At 43.9% G+C, this 21,727-nt stretch overlaps 3 protein-coding genes across 3 annotated transcripts; all 3 read left to right on the top strand.

The window, feature by feature from the left end:
- Positions 1 to 395: 395 nt before the first annotated feature.
- LOC311019738 (extracellular calcium-sensing receptor-like) lies at positions 396 to 4,797 on the top strand (the record flags this gene model as incomplete). Its single annotated transcript, XM_084019308.1, has 6 exons — positions 396 to 656; positions 754 to 1,043; positions 1,601 to 1,896; positions 2,299 to 2,498; positions 2,577 to 2,798; positions 3,706 to 4,797. 6 exons carry the CDS (start codon positions 396 to 398, stop codon positions 4,795 to 4,797), a joined length of 2,361 nt encoding a protein of 786 aa, XP_083875434.1.
- Positions 4,798 to 6,292: 1,495 nt separating this feature from the next.
- LOC311019739 (extracellular calcium-sensing receptor-like) lies at positions 6,293 to 10,700 on the top strand (the record flags this gene model as incomplete). The annotated part of the gene is made up of 6 exons (XM_084019309.1): positions 6,293 to 6,553; positions 6,651 to 6,940; positions 7,498 to 7,793; positions 8,196 to 8,395; positions 8,474 to 8,695; positions 9,609 to 10,700. The coding sequence occupies 6 exons, from the start codon at positions 6,293 to 6,295 to the stop codon at positions 10,698 to 10,700; spliced, it is 2,361 nt and encodes a 786-aa protein (XP_083875435.1).
- A 1,626-nt stretch (positions 10,701 to 12,326) lies between these two features.
- On the top strand, positions 12,327 to 15,960 carry LOC311019740 (extracellular calcium-sensing receptor-like; the record flags this gene model as incomplete). The annotated part of the gene is made up of 10 exons (XM_084019310.1): positions 12,327 to 12,755; positions 12,876 to 13,028; positions 13,126 to 13,326; positions 13,421 to 14,002; positions 14,083 to 14,213; positions 14,295 to 14,391; positions 14,496 to 14,619; positions 14,705 to 15,177; positions 15,286 to 15,366; positions 15,535 to 15,960. The coding sequence occupies 10 exons, from the start codon at positions 12,327 to 12,329 to the stop codon at positions 15,889 to 15,891; spliced, it is 2,628 nt and encodes an 875-aa protein (XP_083875436.1). The 3' UTR covers positions 15,892 to 15,960.
- Between the last annotated feature and the right edge of the window lie 5,767 nt (positions 15,961 to 21,727).

The following is a 21,727-nucleotide window of genomic DNA, read 5'->3' on the forward strand; positions in this document are numbered from 1 at the left end:
ATTTAATTTAATTGTATATTTGGGGAAGACGATGCATATTAATGAACACCTGGTGCAAATACATTACTTTGTGTTGGGTTAAAAGGTTGATGTGACGCATTGTGTTTTATAATATGTGTTAAAGAAATGTGGTCAGAACCTTGAAATGTAGCTGGAATTAAGTTATTACTTAAATAGGTTTTTGAAAATTTACAAACAAAACCCCAGATTTTTTAAAAATGACTTCTGTCCAATTTGCATGAAGGTGTCACTTCCTGTGTTAAAGTCAAGTATTAAGTTGTCGAAGGAATTTTCCAGAATAAATGTGTTAAATTGTTACTAATCATCATAAATAAAGATTAACGTGAGCCTCCGTGTGCAGCGTCAACTCCCGCGAGCTGCGCTTCTCGCGTGCGATGATCTTCGCCCTCGAGGAGATCAACACCAGCGGCGAGCTGCTTCCGGGCGTTGAGCTCGGCTACCAGATCTACGACTCGTGCGCCTCGGTGCCCGTTGCCGTGCACGTGGCCTTCCAGCTGTCCAGCGGTCTGGACCCGGTGTTCTACGCCGGCGACAACTGCTCGCAATCCGGCTCGGTGGTCGCCGTCATCGGGGAGTCAGGGTCCACGCCGTCCATCAGCATGTCGCGCATCATCGGGCCCTTCAACATCCCGCAGGTATAATCTTTAGTATCTTACTAACTGTGTTTAACCGTGCCGTAAATTAAAGCCGCCGTCCGTGCCGTAACTTAAAGCCGCCGTCTTGCCGGTCCAGGTGAGCCACTTCGCCACGTGTGCCTGTCTGTCAGACAAGCAGCAGTACCCGAGTTTCTTCAGGACCGTCCCTAGCGACCAGTTCCAGGCCAACGCCCTCGTCAAGCTGGTGAAACACTTCGGCTGGACCTGGATCGGCGCGGTCTGGTCCGACTCGGACTACGGCAACAACGGCATGGCATCCTTCCTGGTGGCGGCGCGCAAAGAGGGGATCTGCGTGGAGTACGGCGAGCCTTTCTACCGGACCCAGAGCCGCAGCAGGATCCGGAGAGTCGCCGACGTCATCCGCAGGTTTACAGCAGCAATATAGGATTTTATCACGGATCGCAATGAAACCAAAAAAACATTGGGATTATCGTAAATATCAACTTAAGTAACTTGAAAAATCTGTACAGCTGCTATCATGGTGGAGACGTGAAAAATAGAGCCCGATTTAAAAATGTAGCATCATGTAGCAAAGAACATTTGTTTAAACTGTATTTGTGAAGATGGATGTTAAGATTTGATAACCTTTAAAATGTTCCACTGAAAAAGATAATTTATACCTGCGACACAATAAAACCATGAGTCTCCATTCTGTTTGGAAGGTGAAGTGATTCCAGTATGTTTTGCATTTTTAAGCATATTTTGATTATTATCGAGATATTGTGAATTGCTATTATTTTCACAGGATAATCATGACATTCATAATGGAATGGAATCCTATTTTTTCTTTCACGTTTATTTATCTCATATTTATTGTTGATATCGTTATACAAATATTCAGATCAAACAATTAAGTATCATGTCTTATTCACATATGAATAAAGTTAATATTGTGTGATATAAGATAATGCAGTCGTCTTCAGGTCGACAGCAGCCGTCGTCGTGGCGTTCACGTCCCCCGGAGATCTGAGGATTCTGCTGGAGGAGTTGTCTCTGGAGCCGTCCCCCCCTCGCCAGTGGATCGGCAGTGAATCCTGGGTCACCGACCCCAACATGCTGACGTTCGGCCTCTGCGCCGGAGCGATCGGATTCGGCATCGAGCAGTCCGTCATCCCAGGTCTGAGGGACTTCCTGCTGGATCTCTCTCCCTCGGCGGTCGCCGCCTCTCCGGTGCTCACAGAGTTCTGGGAGGAAGCGTTCGACTGCCGGCTCGGAAAACGTGAGAAAGTTTCAAACCAAATCCCAGAACATTTTCACAAAGACAAATTTATCATTTTTATCCCGATTAATTGTCTGCTTACTGATTTATGTTTTCATGAACTGGTAGACAAAAGTACAGACATTCTCTACTCAAGTAGTAGTAAAGATACTTGTGTTCAAAAACGCTGGTAAAAGTAAAAGTACTGATTCAACTGCTTTACTAACTTTACTAATAAAAGTAAAATAAGTACTAAAATGTACTCAAAGTAGAAAGTCCAAATTTTCCCTATTAAGGAACTACTGTTATTATGTAACTGAATTTCTTGTCATTAATCAAACAAAAAATCATCAATAATTCCCCTCGAATGCATTGAAATTAAGTACACAAAAAGCATAATAATAGTCGTGAATGTGTTTTCAGCTGCAGCCACCGATCAGAGTGTTTGTGACGGGACCGAGGACCTGGACTCGATCCGGACCCCGTACACCGACACGTCTCAGCTCCGGATCACCAACATGGTCTACAAGGCGGTCTACGCAGTCGCACACGCCCTCCACAACGCCATCTGTCGGGAATCGAACTCTGTGACTCTGTGTGACAAACTCACCGGGACCGAACAGGTCGGTCGATAACACTCGTGTGAACGCTCCACCTTCGTCTTTCCTCATTAATATTCATCTTTACTTTCATCGTCACAGGTTCTCACTCAGCTGAAGGAAGTTCAGTTTCAGCAAAACGGCTACAATGTGTCGTTTGATGCCAATGGGGATCCCGTGGCAACGTACCAGCTGGTCAACTGGCAACGATCGGAGGGCGGCGGCATCAACCTGGTGACGGTGGGACACTACAACGCCTTGCTGCTGGCAGGACGCAAGTTCCACATCGACAGGAGCCTCACCTGGATGGAAGGCAGCACACAGGTAAGAAGCCAGAAAACAACGGTTCATCGTCTTCAAATGTGGTGATCTTGTATATTTGGTCCCCGTTCCTCCATTTCATGAAGAGATCTGCTCCAAAGTTACAATATTTTCATTCAAGTAACAAAACAAGTCTACGTTTGGAAGATGAGCACTTGATTTGTCTTGTTCAGACTTTTCTTGAGCTTGAGTTGAACTTTAAATTATCTAAATGATCTATTAGTATTTTCTTCTTCTGCCCTTTCGTGTGTTAATAGTTTGCTGTTCATGTAAAAAAGTTCTCCAGAGTTTTAAAGTCCAGGTCTAAAGGGAGTCAATCACCCTGACAGAAACTCTGCTCCTGAACCAATTCACATCCATTCAAATCTTTAGTAAAGTGATGATGTCACCAAGTAACTCATTAGCATATTATCCACCCAGCCGCTAGTTCGTCCTGCCCTCAAACAAAGTCACAGTGCAGTACAAAACTAAATGTCCTTCGTCTGGACTTGTAGAGGAAGAGGAGCTGAAGAACAAGATGCTGGTAGTGTTGAGGGGGCGGGACATATTTGATAAACACGCTAAGAGTTGACGAATCAGAGCAGACTTTGCTTTTTGGAAGGGAGGGGCAGGAAGTCAAGCTAAGCATGCATGAGAAGAGCTGCTGCAGCAAAGCCTGATGGGAAATTCAAGGTGTTTTTTGTTTGTTTGTTTTTTTAAGTAAAGCATGTAAACATGTTCTAGTAGGCACCTGAAATGCAACTGTGGGCTTTTTGGGAGGGAGGGGCAAAACAGAATGTTCTTTTTACACAAAACCAGATTTTTTTCCTCCCCATCAGCAGTTGCATTGACGATACTCAAACATATTGACATGCGAGTATTGTTCCAATAGACTTAAAAACTAAAGTGTGACAGATTGCGTATGTGCTAGGTACCTGTGTCCGTGTGCACTGAAAGTTGTCATCCAGGAACTCGTAAAGTGCTGCAGAAAGGAAAACCCATCTGCTGTTACGATTGCATACAGTGTCCTGAAGGAGAGATCAGCAATGCAACAGGTATTTTCCCCTCATGCGTATCTACTGTACACCAAATATACAGTACTGCTAAAGTCTTTGATTCTTTAGATTCTCCTGATTGCTCCGCTTGCCCTGAGGAGTTCTGGCCCAACGCTGAGAGAGACACCTGTTTACCGAAGCCGCTAGAGTTCCTGTCCTTCGGCGAGGTCCTGGGAACCGTCCTGGCTGCGTTCTCCGTCGGCGGTTCCTGTCTCGCCATCCTGACGGCGGTCGTGTTTTATCGCCACAGGACGTCGCCGATTGTCCGGGCTAACAACTCAGAGCTGAGCTTCCTGCTGCTCTTCTCCCTGACTTTGTGCTTTCTGTGCTCTCTGACCTTCATCGGCCGGCCCTCCAACTGGTCCTGCATGCTGCGACACACGGTGTTCGGCGTCACCTTCGTCCTCTGCATCTCCTGTATCCTGGGGAAAACCATCGTGGTGCTGATGGCCTTCAAGGCTACGCTCCCAGGTCATGACGTCATGAAGTGGTTCGGTCCTCCGCAGCAGAGAATGACCGTTGTGTCTTTCACCTTCGTTCAAGTTGTCATTTGCACCGTTTGGCTGGTTGTTAGTCCACCGTTTCCGATGAAGAACCTGAGCACGTATAAGGAGAGGATCATCCTGGAGTGTGCATTGGGCTCGGCCATCGGCTTCTGGGCCGTTCTCGGGTACATCGGCCTCCTGGCCGTCTTCTGCTGCACGTTAGCCGTCTTAGCTCGGAAGCTACCTGACAATTTCAACGAAGCCAAGCTCATCACCTTCAGCATGCTGATCTTCTGTTCGGTGTGGATCACCTTCATCCCGGCCTACGTCAGCTCTCCCGGGAAGTTCACTGTCGCCGTGGAGATATTTGCTATTTTAGCCTCCAGTTTTGGAATCATAATGTGTTTATTTGCACCAAAGTGTTTCATCATATTGTTCAAGCCAGAGAAAAATACCAGGAAATATTTAATGAAAAAAAATTAAGCTTGAAAACGGGAAATTTAGAAAGCGTTAAGATGGCAATTGTGGACTTTTAACAAATAGTATACACTATAATGTATGATGTACAGTCTTCACCTTGTTGATTTACATTTTAAGTTTTCTTTACATTGAATATTTTCTTACTTCTAATGTCATGTTGTCTTATTTTAGAAATATAATATGGGTTGAGAGTACAGCAAAGACTGGATAAATAAAGAATATATAAAGTGGTTTCTTTGTCTTTTATAAAAACATTGCATGAACATTTAACAGTGATGACTAGATGACTGATGATGACGACATTAGAAGGAGGACGTTTCCCTCCTGACGTCTACATAAAGCCCAGATGTTTGTCCTCCAGGTGAGTGATGGAGATCTCAGCTCTCGTTATCCACTTGATGGTGTCTCTGGGTTTGTGTGAGCTGACCCCCGGCGACCCCTCCCTGGTGAAGTGTGAGCTCCGGGGCCGGACCCGTGTGCCGGCGTTCTCGGCGGACGGCGACTATGTCGTGGGCGGCGCCTTCTCCATCCACAACCTAATGCACACGGTGAAGCACAACTACACGGCAGCACCCGAGCAGCCGAGATGCTCCGGGAGGTGAGGAGGAGGAGGATGGTTTGATGCTGCAAAGTTTTTGTGTTGGAAGAAATATCTAATTTCAAATCAACAAATCAGTCTTTAGTTCTGGAAATTTCAGGTAAAACTGTTTTAAAAAATTGATTTTTGTTGTCCCCCCCCACTCTAAAAATATTGTATCAACTGATTTACACATATTTAAGAGGATTATTACAAATGAAGAGTTTATATTTAGTATGTTATATCTGGACTGATATCTAACACTGTATGAACTCTTCACAGATTCAGTTGTCAGTTATTGTCTTTGAATGATGAATGAGTGGTGTGTCTCCTGTTTCTCTTTAAAGGATAATACAATTGATTTATAATTGAATTATTTGCCATTTTTATGTCCACGTGTTTAAAATAATAACAGAAAATTAAATCAAAATAAGTTGAATCAACTAAATTAATTCAGAAGTTAATTGTTATTTTCCTTCTCGTGCTGAAAAATCAAATCAGCTTTTCTGTGACAATTTTAATTAATTTAATTTAATTGTATATTTGGGGAAGACGATGCATATTAATGAACACCTGGTGCAAATACATTACTTTGTGTTGGGTTAAAAGGTTGATGTGACGCATTGTGTTTTATAATATGTGTTAAAGAAATGTGGTCAGAACCTTGAAATGTAGTTGGAATTAAGTTATTACTTAAATAGGTTGAAACTTTAATTTACAAACAAAACCCCAGATTTTTTAAAAATGACTTCTGTCCAATTTGCATGAAGGTGTCACTTCCTGTGTTAAAGTCAAGTATTAAGTTGTCGAAGGAATTTTCCAGAATAAATGTGTTAAATTGTTACTAATCATCATAAATAAAGATTAACGTGAGCCTCCGTGTGCAGCGTCGACTCCCGCGAGCTGCGCTTCTCGCGTGCGATGATCTTCGCCCTCGAGGAGATCAACACCAGCGGCGAGCTGCTTCCGGGCGTTGAGCTCGGCTACCAGATCTACGACTCGTGCGCCTCGGTGCCAGTTGCCGTGCACGTGGCCTTCCAGCTGTCCAGCGGTCTGGACCCGGTGTTCTACGCCGGCGACAACTGCTCGCAATCCGGCTCGGTGGTTGCTGTCATCGGGGAGTCAGGGTCCACGCCGTCCATCAGCATGTCGCGCATCATCGGGCCCTTCAACATCCCGCAGGTATAATCTTTAGTATCTTACTAACTGTGTTTAACCGTGCCGTAAATTAAAGCCGCCGTCCGTGCCGTAACTTAAAGCCGCCGTCTTGCCGGTCCAGGTGAGCCACTTCGCCACGTGTGCCTGTCTGTCAGACAAGCAGCAGTACCCGAGTTTCTTCAGGACCGTCCCTAGCGACCAGTTCCAGGCCAACGCCCTCGTCAAGCTGGTGAAACACTTCGGCTGGACCTGGATCGGCGCGGTCTGGTCCGACTCGGACTACGGCAACAACGGCATGGCATCCTTCCTGGTGGCGGCGCGCAAAGAGGGGATCTGCGTGGAGTACGGCGAGCCTTTCTACCGGACCCAGAGCCGCAGCAGGATCCGGAGAGTCGCCGACGTCATCCGCAGGTTTACAGCATCAATATAGGATTTTATCACGGATCGCAATGAAACCAAAAGAAAAAAGGGATTATCGTAAATATCAACTTAAGTAACTTGAAAAATCTGTACAGCTGCTATCATGGTGGAGACGTGAAAAATAGAGCCCGATTTAAAAATGTAGCATCATGTAGCAAAGAACATTTGTTTAAACTGTATTTGTGAAGATGGATGTTAAGATTTGATAACCTTTAAAATGTTCCACTGAAAAACATAATTTATACCTGCGACACAATAAAACCATGAGTCTCCATTCTGTTTGGAAGGTGAAGTGATTCCAGTATGTTTTGCATTTTTAAGCATATTTTGATTATTATCGAGATATTGTGAATTGCTATTATTTTCACAGGATAATCATGACATTCATAATGGAATGGAATCCTATTTTTTCTTTCACGTTTATTTATCTCATATTTATTGTTGATATCGTTATACAAATATTCAGATCAAACAATTAAGTATCATGTCTTATTCACATATGAATAAAGTTAATATTGTGTGATATAAGATAATGCAGTCGTCTCCAGGTCGACAGCAGCCGTCGTCGTGGCGTTCACGTCCCCCGGAGATCTGAGGATTCTGCTGGAGGAGTTGTCTCTGGAGCCGTCCCCCCCTCGCCAGTGGATCGGCAGTGAATCCTGGGTCACCGACCCCAACATGCTGACGTTCGGCCTCTGCGCCGGAGCGATCGGATTCGGCATCGAGCAGTCCGTCATCCCAGGTCTGAGGGACTTCCTGCTGGATCTCTCTCCCTCGGCGGTCGCCGCCTCTCCGGTGCTCACAGAGTTCTGGGAGGAAGCGTTCGACTGCCGGCTCGGAAAACGTGAGAAAGTTTCAAACCAAATCCCAGAACATTTTCACAAAGACAAATTTATCATTTTTATCCCGATTAATTGTCTGCTTACTGATTTATGTTTTCATGAACTGGTAGACAAAAGTACAGACATTCTCTACTCAAGTAGTAGTAAAGATACTTGTGTTCAAAAACGCTGGTAAAAGTAAAAGTACTGATTCAACTGCTTTACTAACTTTACTAATAAAAGTAAAATAAGTACTAAAATGTACTCAAAGTAGAAAGTCCAAATTTTCCCTATTAAGGAACTACTGTTATTTTGTAACTGAATTTCTTGTCATTAATAAAACAAAAAATCATCAATAATTCCCCTCGAATGCATTGAAATTAAGTACACAAAAAGCATAATAATAGTCGTGAATGTGTTTTCAGCTGCAGCCACCGATCAGAGTGTTTGTGACGGGACCGAGGACCTGGACTCGATCCGGACCCCGTACACCGACACGTCTCAACTCCGGATCACCAACATGGTCTACAAGGCGGTCTACGCAGTCGCACACGCCCTCCACAACGCCATCTGTCGGGAATCGAACTCTGTGACTCTGTGTGACAAACTCACCGGGACCGAACAGGTCGGTCGATAACACTCGTGTGAACGCTCCACCTTCGTCTTTCCTCATTAATATTCATCTTTACTTTCATCGTCACAGGTTCTCACTCAGCTGAAGGAAGTTCAGTTTCAGCAAAACGGCTACAATGTGTCGTTTGATGCCAATGGGGATCCCGTGGCAACGTACCAGCTGGTCAACTGGCAACGATCGGAGGGCGGCGGCATCAACCTGGTGAAGGTGGGACACTACAACGCCTTGCTGCCGGCAGGACGCGAGTTCCACATCGACAGGAGCCTCACCTGGATGGAAGGCAGCACACAGGTAAGAAGCCAGAAAACAACGGTTCATCGTCTTCAAATGTGGTGATCTTGTATATTTGGTCCCCGTTCCTCCATTTCATGAAGAGATCTGCTCCAAAGTTACAATATTTTCATTCAAGTAACAAAACAAGTCTACGTTTGGAAGATGAGCACTTGATTTGTCTTGTTCAGACTTTTCTTGAGCTTGAGTTGAACTTTAAATTATCTAAATGATCTATTAGTATTTTCTTCTTCTGCCCTTTCGTGTGTTAATAGTTTGCTGTTCATGTAAAAAAGTTCTCCAGAGTTTTAAAGTCCAGGTCTAAAGGGAGTCAATCACCCTGACAGAAACTCTGCTCCTGAACCAATTCACATCCATTCAAATCTTTAGTAAAGTGATGATGTCACCAAGTAACTCATTAGCATATTATCCACCCAGCCGCTAGTTCGTCCTGCCCTCAAACAAAGTCACAGTGCAGTACAAAACTAAATGTCCTTCGTCTGGACTTGTAGAGGAAGAGGAGCTGAAGAACAAGATGCTGGTAGTGTTGAGGGGGCGGGACATATTTGATAAAGCTGCGATGCTACGAGCTTGACGAATCAGAGCAGACTTTGCTTTTTGGAAGGGAGGGGCAGGAAGTCAAGCTAAGCATGCATGAGAAGAGCTGCTGCAGCAAAGCCTGATGGGAAATTCAAGGTGGTTTTTTTTGTTGTTTTTTTTTTTTTTTTTTTAAGTAAAGCATGTAAACATGTTCTAGTAGGCACCTGAAATGCAACTGTGGGCTTTTTGGGAGGGAGGGGCAAAACAGAATGTTCTTTTTACACAAAACCAGATTTTTTTCCTCCCCATCAGCAGTTGCATTGACGATATTGACATGCGAGTATTGTTCCAATAGACTTAAAAACTAAAGTGTGACAGATTGCGTATGTGCTAGGTACCTGTGTCCGTGTGCACTGAAAGTTGTCATCCAGGAACTCGTAAAGTGCTGCAGAAAGGAAAACCCATCTGCTGTTACGATTGCATACAGTGTCCTGAAGGAGAGATCAGCAATGCAACAGGTATTTTCCCCTCATGCGTATCTACTGTACACCAAATATACAGTACTGCTAAAGTCTTTGATTCTTTAGATTCTCCTGATTGCTCCGCTTGCCCTGAGGAGTTCTGGCCCAACGCTGAGAGAGACACCTGTTTACCGAAGCCGCTAGAGTTCCTGTCCTTCGGCGAGGTCCTGGGAACCGTCCTGGCTGCGTTCTCCGTCGGCGGTTCCTGTCTCGCCATCCTGATGGCGGTCTTGTTTTATCGCCACAGGACGTCGCCGATTGTCCGGGCTAACAACTCAGAGCTGAGCTTCCTGCTGCTCTTCTCCCTGACTTTGTGCTTTCTGTGCTCTCTGACCTTCATCGGTCAGCCCTCCAACTGGTCCTGCATGCTGCGACACACGGCGTTCGGCGTCACCTTCGTCCTCTGCATCTCCTGTATCCTGGGGAAAACCATCGTGGTGCTGATGGCCTTCAAGGCTACGCTCCCAGGTCATGACGTCATGAAGTGGTTCGGTCCTCCGCAGCAGAGAATGACCGTTGTGTCTTTCACCTTCGTTCAAGTTGTCATTTGCACCGTTTGGCTGGTTGTTAGTCCACCGTTTCCGATGAAGAACCTGAGCACGTATAAGGAGAGGATCATCCTGGAGTGTGCATTGGGCTCGGCCATCGGCTTCTGGGCCATTCTCGGGTACATCGGCCTCCTGGCCGTCTTCTGCTGCACGTTAGCCGTCTTAGCTCGGAAGCTACCTGACAATTTCAACGAAGCCAAGCTCATCACCTTCAGCATGCTGATCTTCTGTTCGGTGTGGATCACCTTCATCCCGGCCTACGTCAGCTCTCCCGGGAAGTTCACTGTCGCCGTGGAGATATTTGCTATTTTAGCCTCCAGTTTTGGAATCATACTGTGTTTATTTGCACCAAAGTGTTTCATCATATTGTTCAAGCCAGAGAAAAACACCAGGAAATATTTAATGAAAAAAAATTAAGCTTGAAAACGGGAAATTTAGAAAGCGTTAAGATGGCAATTGTATGATGTACAGTCTTCACCTTGTTTACATTTTTACAAGTTTTCTTTATGTTGAATATTTTCTTTCTAATGTCATATGTCGTCTTATTTTAGAAATATAATATGGGTTGAGAGTACAGCAAAGACTGGATAAATAAAGAATATATAAAGTGGTTTCTTTGTCTTTTATAAAAACATTGCATGAACATTTAACAGTGTGCAGAAAACAGTCCACGACCAGGAAAACATGAGTTCAAATATCAGTTTATTATCAGAATTCTTTTTCTGAAATGCATGAAAACGATATTTTATTATCAAATGGCTTGAAAAATAATGCATATATGTGTACATGGGGAAACATTTTAAATTTTAAAATGTTACCTTATTGTTTGAGAATGATGAAATTTGATTTGATGGATTTCCAACAAATTATTTATTATGATTCTATTATCTAATGGCTTGAAATATAGTGCATATAGCTGTAAAATTGTGGGGCTTATTTGTCTCTGTGGTGAAGGATAGCAGGGAAAGCCAGCTGCAGCTCAAACATCCCACATCTTCAGTCTTGAGCATCCCGTTGAGATGAAACCATCTCTGTAATTCACAAGATTGGGAAAAGGAGGAGAAAACGGGTCGTAAGATAGAGGAAGAGCACAAAAAACAACAAATAACTGCCCTCCACCTTACACCTGTTGCCAAACAAGGTGCCACCTTCCCATCAGGATCTTATACTCAATCTCACACACATTCAAACACATCGGCAATCTGGGGTTCAGTGTAACCAAGGACATTGAATTATGCAATGTAATTCTGTACTTTGCAGACTAAACTAAAACAACGCTGAGCTGTAAATCAGCCGTAAGCATGTGTGCAACCTTCCAACATGTACACTACCTTTAGTTCTATAATAAAGTTCTATAATAAAGGGATTACACGCCTTTAGACTTCCACACTGAATTTCCGCCTGCTTGGGTGAAAACTACCACTGCATCTCATTGGTCAAGCCGTCGATGAGTCATATGACCCACGGAACGACGCAAACGTCCCTGTTTTTATATAGTTGAGCTCTTCAGTCTTTGAGAGAATATGTGGAGGACCATCATCTTCTGGTCTTCATGGGGTCGGTGTTGACGTGGCAGCCTCCCTGGCTGCTTCTTTGGGTCTCATTCAGCCTCCTTTGCCCAGCGATGTCAGACACGACAGAGAGGGCAGAACTATGTTTAGAGAGAGGGGTGGTGAAAGAGACGAGGACAGAGAGACCAGGTGGTCTAGGTCAGGTCGGGTCTAGCTTACCTCACTGTGTGAACCTGGCAGACGGCGAGCCTCTGGCCCTGCAGTCGGGAGGGGATGTTGTGATCGGAGGGCTTTTCCCTTTGCATTACGTGGCTCCTAAACCACAGCACAGCTACCAGAGCAAACCTCAGCTCACACCCTGCAGCGGGTAAGTGTAAGGATGGTCCCACGTGCAAAATATGTCCTCCCCCTCATTGCTTTTTGTATTAAGATCTGATATTCGTTTTTTTTCCTGTCTCTTGTGAATTACGAAATCTGCATTTATTCAATTCGCTCCAGCTTTGACCACAGAGCCTTCCGCTGGATGATGACCATGGTGTTTGCAGTGGAGGAAATTAACCGTAATTCAAGCCTCCTACCTGGAGTGAAACTAGGCTACCGAATCATGGACAGCTGTGACCACGTTCACACCAGCCTGCAAGCTCTTTTGTCTTTAGTCAGCCACCCGGAAGTGGTGACGGGTGAGGTGAAACAAATGGAAGAAACTGAAAAAAGATCAGATATGCCTAGGAAGGGCGTTACTAGATCGAAGGAGGTTGAACCGGGAGGAAGGATGCTGTCCACAGTGAGAAAGAGATGGAATGATGGAAATGTAACAGGGGAGAGAACAGATGGGAGTAAACAATCCAAACCTTTACCTTGGTGTCTGGCCGGTTCTCCGGTTCCCGCTGTGATCGGCCTGGCCTCCTCTTCCCCGACGAGAGCTGTTGCTCAGACTCTCGGCCCTTTCAACCTCCCGCTGGTGAGAAGAGCAATGAGAAGTCAGGAACATGCACTTTATTTTCCACACAGGTAGTCCGTTCCATTTCCAACACTGTTTGAAAAGGTTTCCATCTCATCTCAAAACTTTATCTCCCTTTAGGTGAGTTATTTTGCTACTTGTGCCTGTCTCACTGATAAGCACATATATCCGTCTTTCTTGCGGACTGCGCCAAGTGATAACTTTCAAGTTCGAGGTCTTGTTCAGCTAGTCACCTTCTTAGGCTGGCTCTGGGTTGGCATGATAGGGTCCACGGTGAGATGATTTTTTTTTTTTTTTTTTTTTTTAACCCTACCATTTGTTGTTCAAACACACCAACATGATTTTGACAAAACCCCTTTATGTGTTTCAGGATGACTACAGTCGCTATGGCATCCAAGCTTTCTCTAGACAGTTTCGACAGCGAGGTGGGTGTCTGGCATTTCATCTGACCATCCCAAAATCCCCAACAGCGGCTGAGATATACGAGATGGCCGACAGGCTGCAGAGTTCAACCGCACAGGTAGTGGTGGTCTTCGCCAACGAGGGACAGCTGCTGGATCTGGTCTTAGAGGTGAGCACTTAATGGATATGCTTAGGCATACAATTATATATTTATATAAGTAATTATATGAGAGTCCTAAAAATCTGTAAACCTTATTTCCTAGCTGGCTCGGAGGAATGTGACAGGGATCCAGTGGGTAGCTAGTGAGGCCTGGGTGACCGCTAACCTGCTAACCTCGCCCCACTTCCACCCTCTCCTGGAGGGTGCGCTGGGCTTCTCCTTCCCTGGAGTCAGGATCCCTGGATTGAATGAATTCCTGTTGACCGTCCACCCGTCTCCCAAACCTGGGAGAGCATTTGTCAACATGTTCTGGGAAGAGCTGTTTGGCTGCAGGCTCGAGTTTAACAAACACAGATCCAAAAGAAATGATACTGTGGACAACTTTGGGAGATCAGATGCTTTTGGTTACAAACCAGACCCTCAGAAGAAATCTGGATCCTTGAGGTCTATTGTAGGAAAACCAAGCACCTTCAAAGAGCCTGCTGCTGAAAAGCCTGTGTGCACAGGTTCAGAGGATCTGACGTACACCGACAGCAGCTTTACAGACGTATCTCCGGTCAGAATATCCTATAATGTGTATAAAGCTGTATACACCATCGCCCACGCTCTGCACACGTTATTTAACTGTGATTCTGCAGGACGTAACGCAACATGTGAGACTCAGAAATCATTTACGTCCGGGCAGGTAAGTTAAACTAAAATGTTTCCCTTTAGTGTTCACATCATTCTTCTCCCATGTCCCCCTCTGATTCTCTCTCCATGCAGCTGCTACATCATCTGAAGACAGTGAATTTTACCGATCAGTTTGAGGAGGAGGTTTACTTCGACTCCAACGGAGAGCCAGTTCCACTCTATGACATCATTAACTGGCAGAAGGACGACAAGGGTGAAATTAGGTGGAGTACAACGGTGTTTAAGGAATCATTTTTAAATGTTTGTCCTGATTGCATTTTAAAATGATGTTCTGCTGTGTTTAGATTTATCAAAGTGGGAAGCTATGATGGTTCAGCTCCACTGAGAGACCAGTTGCAGATAGAGCAGAGCACCATTGTGTGGACAAGAGGACAGCCACAGGTGGATCATATTACATTTCTTTAGAACAGAAACTCTTTGTTCCAAGCATCTAGTATGTAGCAAAGCAAATCCTAGCACATAATTATACATCTGTATTTGTTCAGGTGCCAACATCTCAGTGTAGCACTCCATGCTCCCCTGGCAGCAGGCAGGCCAGACGCCCAGGAGAGCCCCACTGCTGCTTTGACTGTGTTCCCTGTGCAGACGGAGAGATCAGCAACCAAACTGGTAGCCCTGTGTGTCTTTGTGTATTCAGATTTTAATTTCTATAAAAGAGGCAAAAGGCCAATAAAACAAAAAACATTGTGTCCAGGTTCCACCGAGTGCACAAAATGCCCGGAATACTTCTGGTCAGACAAAGACAAGGTTAAGTGCGTTGCCGGGGTCGAAGAGTTCTTGTCTTTCCACGACACCATGGGCATCATCCTGGTCACGCTCACGCTGCTGGGCGTCGTCCTGACGACCATCGTCACCGCCGTCTTTCACCGTTTCCGTTGCACGCCAATAGTCAAGGCCAACAACTCCGAAATAAGTTTCTTGCTCCTCTTGTCACTCAAGCTCTGCTTCCTGTGTTCGCTGGTCTTCATCGGCGAGCCGTCCGTGTGGACATGTAGACTCCGCCAGGCGGCTTTCGGGATCAGCTTTGTCCTCTGTCTGTCCTGCCTCCTCGTTAAGACCATTGTGGTTCTCTTGGCCTTCCGGTCTCATGTACCTGGTTCGAAGGCTCTGAAGCTGTTTGGTCCCTCTCAACAGAGGACCCTGATCCTCTGCACTACGGCTCCTCAGGTGGGAGGGCGATGGAACCATTACTTATTTGACCTCAAGTTGTGACCATTACATTTTTTTTTGTGTGCTTTTAAAATTCCACACCATCCCTTTCCATCTTCCCCTCAGCTTTGTCTCTGTGCTGGTTGGCTTTTGGGCACACCTCCCTTCCCATTCAAGAACCCAAACTACCAAGCCTCAACTGGAAAGGTGAGAATGACACTGGTACTACCACTAAGTGATGCCAAAATCAGAAATGTTAAAATCCTGCCTACACATTGGGGCTTTAATAGCAATAACCGACAGGAAGCAAACAAACCATTATTTCACCAATATGTATTGATTGATCTATATTCATGTATTGTTGGACATACATAGATTGTTGTGGAGTGTAAGGAGCCATGGCCTCCTGGATTTTATCTGGTCCTGGGCTACATCGGTCTGCTGGCCTTCGTCTGCCTCCTCCTGGCGTTCCTTGGACGCAAGCTGCCGGATACCTTCAACGAGGCGAAGCTCATCACTTTCAGCATGCTGATCTTCTGGGCTGTGTGGATCTCTTTCATCCCGGCTTACGTCAGCTCTCCTGGGAAGTTCACCGTGGCTGTGGAAATATTCGCTATATTAGCCTCTAGTTTTGGATTGTTATTATGCATATTTGTGCCCAAATGTTACATCATTTTAATGCAGCCTCAGAGAAACATTAAGAAAGGAATGACTGGAAAATATCTCACATGAACTTCTTACTTGTTGTTGGTGGTTATTTTAACTGATTACCAAGCAAACAGAAGCACACACTTTAATACGAAATTATGAAAATACTTAGATTTATGTCCCTTTTGTAGATTATGGTCCCATTAGAGTAAAATAGATAGACAAAGCAGGATATTCTTTAGGGTGTGGCTACCAATGCAATTAACTACTAAAATTACTTTAACACATTAATTTACCTTGAATTATGAAGCTAACTGAAATTCTCTTCTGAAAATATTTCAAAAATGTCCCTGGTTTTTGTCGGTTGTCAAATGTCTTACATATTGTAACTAAGCAGATATTAAATAAAAACTTTGCAGCCTTACTGGTACTGAAGAGGACATAGTTTGAGTTGTTTCCGTTTTTTATACAATATAATGAAGTGGCTTAATTAATGAATCACTCTGATGGAGGCGTAACTGGAGTTATTTGAAATAATTACATTTTGGCAGAATATTAATTTTTAGGGTTATGACCCATCCAATAAGGGAGAGTGGTAATTTGTTCCATCCAGCCAAGTTAAGACGAACGTCATTTAATCATCTCATGTAGGTGTAAAATGTCTTGGAGATTGATATGTGAATATCCAACTACTTGATTTTGGAGGTTATTTAAAAAAATGTTCAAATGTATTCAGCATGTTAAGAACTTTGGCACTTCATTATTTTAAGCACACTATTATTTATGTCTGGTGGATCATTTTACTGACAATTGACCAAAATAGCAGCAATAAAATATTATCAATTGTATTCCTAGTAGCCTGTATGTATTTTTTGAGTGAGGGTCATGCCGAATGTTTGTTTTATTCCCTTTCATACTATTGAATTAGGGAAGGCAGAGTTTGGGGCTGTCAAATTCCATAAGCCTCTTAGTCTATTGTAATTTAAATGTTGAAAATGAAGGAAAACTAGACTTCTGCACTCAGGCTTTAGAAAAGCTCAAGTCGGGACAGCCACAGGAACCAGAAGCGTGCCTTACGCAAACCACACACCACGAAAAAAAGTACCCACAGTTACTCACCCATGAAAATGAAAGTTTTGTGAGTTGATAAAGGGGGGAAAAGGTCACTTTTCAAATTCACACAGTGCAGTATAAGGTGGATGCAGAAAACAGGACAGAGATAAGGTAATTTTGGAGCGACACAAAGGCCCTTAGAACCAGTGTGAGAGTAACTGGGGATTAAACCTTATTTTAATTGTCACATTGTGAGATGACATTGTTTGTATGTGAAGACTTTAGAGAAAGCCAGAATGTGCTGGCCCTTCATACCAGTTTCAACTGACAGATTTCTTGGCTTGGTTCTGCTGCTTGGAGGGGGTTGAACCCCTCCGGTCAAAGCCCAGGAGGAGAGAGAGAGAGTCCAGAGTCTCAGTTGCTGTTTGTTGAGACTTGAGTCAGCTCAGCCTATTGCAATTTCTGGATTCAAAGTACAGTTCGAACAATCCCATTGGAGACTGGAGTTCCCAGATGGGTGTCAAGAGATGAGGCTTCTCTCTGGTCATCCCAAAGGAAGTAGGGGCAGGGAAGAGTTTTGCCAACGCCCTGTGCAGATGGTGGATCGAATGTCTGGCAAAAGAAACTGTTTGCACAACAGAATCCCGATGGCCTATCCAAAATGCCTCTAGGATTGCTGGAGAAAGACCTGGTTTCCTGGGGGGAAAGCCTGCACATTGAGACATGCAGAGATGATCCCTTCATCAGCAAAGTCATTAGTTTGTTAGGAAAACAACTTACCAGCTAGGTTAAAAGTTAATTCCTCTGAACTTTGTTTCAAAGGAATGGAAGCATCTTGAGCTTCAAAATGAAAGGGTATTTCTGGAACAGAGACTGATGGAGTAAATTCTTCCAGGAGGTTCTTTGTTAAACTTACCCTCAAGATCAAGGATCGACCTGTAGTCTCAAACCATCTAAACCCATCCTGCATGAGTTTGGGAAAAAGATGATTGGTTGAGCAAGCTGAATCCTGGATGTGATGCTCCAAACCACGCAAGCAGAGGTTTGTCCTGCAGTCGATCCAGATAAACTGGAATTCTGAAATGGGCCATACATGAAAAATGTCAGGGCCATCTGCATAGCAACACCTTAATCGTTGTCACAGATCCCAACCCTTTAACTTACCGCTTGACGAAGTCAGTTTGTTAGGAGAACAACTTACCTGCTAGGTTAAAAGTTAATTTCTTTGAACTTGGTTTCAAAAGGAATGGAAGCATCTTGTGATTCGAAATGAAAGGGTTTTTCTGGAAGAGAGACCGAGTAAATTCTCCATGACAACCTTTGTTGAGAAGTTTTTGTTTAACTTACCCTCAAGATCAAGGATCCACCTATAATTTCAAACCGTCTAAACCCATCCTGCATGAGTGTGGAAAGAATGATTGGTTTAGCACACTGAATCCTGGCTGCGATGCTGTCCGTTGTTGGAACTCAAGGTTTGCACGTATGAAATCTATAATAGATGAGGATCGAACTGGGTCCAGATCATCAAGATATGGAATTACGTTGTAGAAACGTTTTTTTGTCAGACATCTGAGCCACCTCCTGCACAGGCGTCTGGCAAAACTTTCCCTCTCCCCTACTTCCTTTGGTAACCAGAGAGAGAAGCCTTATTCATTGACACCCATCTGGGATCTCCAGACTCTGAAATGATCCCTCCAACTGTATTTTGAACCCAGAAATCACAATTGGCTGAGCCGACTTTGAGACTCAACAAACAGCAACTTAAATACAGAGTCCCTCTCTCTCTTCTCCTGGAAATTAGTTTATCTGCTCTTAACAACTACTGTTGACATAACGTTTATTTGACAAGTTTCCAACAAGTCAGGAATAATTAAGAATTTGGATTTAAAAGTGTCAGTGGCTTTCCCAATTTTAGACTTCGAATGTGACAATACTTAATTTGCTTTGAGATAGACATGGCATGATGTAGACGGATAATGATAGACAGAGAGATTTCAATGAAAGATAAAAGATGAGATAGAAGGAAAATGAAGTGAGCAGACACCGAAAAAAAAAGACTTAAAATTATACATACGTTTGGTAGATCTGAAACAAAAAGGTTAAAGCGAAACATACTCACTGAAAATCATTCTGATAAAATGGTTAATTGTCTGATACATTGACATGATTGATTTACATGGACATTAGCACCTAAGAATTCTCACAGAGTATGATTATGATATATATATATATATATATATATAAAAACATTTAAATTGAGAGATGACCATGGCCATGACTGAGATGTATTGATTCATTGACAGTTGGCTTGGGCGGTAATAAGGTAATACTGTATACCACGGGTCTTAAAAATAGCAACGGTATCAGTTTAAATACCGTCATTAAAAAAATGCAATGCACTTATATAGGAGAGAGAGAGAGAGAGAGAGAGAGAGAGAGAGAGAGAGAAGATGGCGAGTCGCGCACCGAGTGACCTGGTCTCAAAGAAGAACACGACTTCTGCAGTTTGGCAGTATTTCGGGTTCCGACCTAATGAGAAGTAGAGCTTAGTTCGGGCCCAGAAAATCAAGCCCGACCCTACCCCTGCTGGTTGGTGCTCCGAGCCCGAGTCTTCTTGTTGCTCTGCTCTCTGCTCCTCTGGAAGCAGAACTGTGTGAGCTTTTAGGAGCAGTTCCTCTTTAACTTCTTCTTCCATTGTAACAAATGTGCTTTTAAATCTGGGGTCTAGGTAGGTGCAGATGTTCAGGGCCATCTTAATATTGTGCTCATCATATCTCTTTTCAAAGTCTTCTCTACATTTCTTCTTCATTTCCAGTGCCAGTGGACTGTCATTTCCCTCATCTTTCAGACAGGCTTCAATTTTCCACAAAAAAAAAAGCTGCTCACAAAAGCGTTCCACCATATCATAGGTGGATCCCCATCGTGTAGGCTCATCATGAATTAGCTTGTGTTGTGGTAGCTTTAAAGATTTTTGTTTTTCCTTCAGCTGCCTTGACATTTTATTCGATCTTGAGAAGCCTGACACTGTCTTACGTAGCCGGGACAGACAGTTCGCCACTCGATCAATTTCTATGGCCTTTTTTACTGCCAAATGCAAATTGTGGCCAAAACAGGGAATCCAGAGGTGGTTGGAAAATGCCTTGCGGTTGTTTGTTGCATTGTCTGTTGTGATTCCAGACATTTTTGCCATATCAAGGCCCCAGGAGTCCATGACGACATCTTCCAGGACCTCTTTCAGAGTGTCAGCTGTGTGGTCAGACTGCAAAGCAGAGCATCCTATGCACCAGGACTGCATTTCCCAGGATGCTGTAATGAACTGCAGAGTTACAGCCATGTAGGAACTCACAGCTCTGCTTGTCCAGATGTCTGTAGTGCAGGAGAAGAATGGTTTGTCTGCCAGCTGTGCAGTAATTATTGACCTTGTCTCTTCATATATTTTTGGAATTTCATTGTACATGAAGAAATTCCTTGAGGGGAGGTCATATCGTTTGTCCAGCTGCTGAATGAGGTTTCTGAACCCAGCTTTTTCAACTGTATAAACTGGCACTTGGTCCATGCAGATGTATTCGGCGACTGCTCTGTTCAGCCTTTTAGCATCTTTTGAGTCTTTTGCATATTTTGTATGCTGCTCAAAAACAGCCCAAAGAGTAGGTTGCCTGAGTGGGGGCACTGGGTGGGGTCACTCTATCCGGACCAGAAGCACCAGACCTCTGCAGTGAAAAATAAAATTAAGGTGATACATTTGTCATACAAGCTGAGACCTTAATTAGGTTGAGATACACAACCTAAAAATATTTTCATTAGATATAGCCTGTCTTAAGTAGGACCAATGTCTTTAAATGTTATGTTACTAGTCTTTATAACATTAAATGGCTAAATGTATATGTAAAAGTTTGTTACTTTATAAAGATCATGCATGTATGCTTTTTACAGCATGTACATGTATGGCAAAAAGTTTAAAAATCACTGAAACTGTTACATATGTTACACACGCCGCAGGATGACCAGTTTGATCCTTATAGCATGTCTTTATTCAAAGCCTGTAACATAACAAAAATATATTCTTTAATGGAGATCGGCGTCTCATACTGTTGCTACCGATGTCCTCTGCAGGAGGTGCTCAAGCAGGTGCATTTTCAGGTACACTTAGCATCTACATCTTACCAGAAAAATAATAGTTTGGGGGCACTTGTAAGAACAATAACTAAATAACAATATACTTGGGCATAGTCTGAGCTATAAACCTGACCAGGGCGCCACAAAACATAAATATTATAATATAAATATAATGATATAAATAAAGCCGCTCTATTTTTTTCTTCTTCCAGAACTACTTTTGTTAAGAGTGAAGGGGGGTGGCGCTTGCTTTCAGCACTGAATGTGGCTTTTTTTCCATGAGTAAATTACCTGTCGTTCCCTGAGCTCAGTGTGCAGGTCTTGTCCTTGAGATGTTATGCTAAGTTGGAGGTGTTTCCGCCCTTAGCCAAGCATATTTTCAAACACTGTTTACATAGCGGTGCATCGGCGTTAATTGCCTTGCCTTGCTCATTTGTTTCGAGGCCAGAGTACTGCCATATTGCACTGCGCGCCCCTGGTTTCGCCACAAGTTGCGGCGCGGTGGCGGATAAATGCCTCAGTACCCCGGTACCAAATTAGTACCGGTATACCGTGCAACCCTACATATAACCAATAATATTTAATGTTTATGCCTAGCCTTCTCCTCAGATTAGGGGAGAAGGCTACGAATAAATGCAATGATAGAAAAAAAAAAAAAGAACGAACACAAACGCTTGTTTAAAGGCCCGGCCCGACCCAGCCCGAGGGAAGTGGTGGGTCGGGCCGGGTTCGGGCAGAGAAGCTAAACTCT

This window comes from Eutrigla gurnardus (genome assembly GCF_963514095.1).
Source record: "Eutrigla gurnardus genome assembly, chromosome: 10".
NCBI classification, from domain to species: Eukaryota; Metazoa; Chordata; class Actinopteri; order Perciformes; family Triglidae; genus Eutrigla; species Eutrigla gurnardus.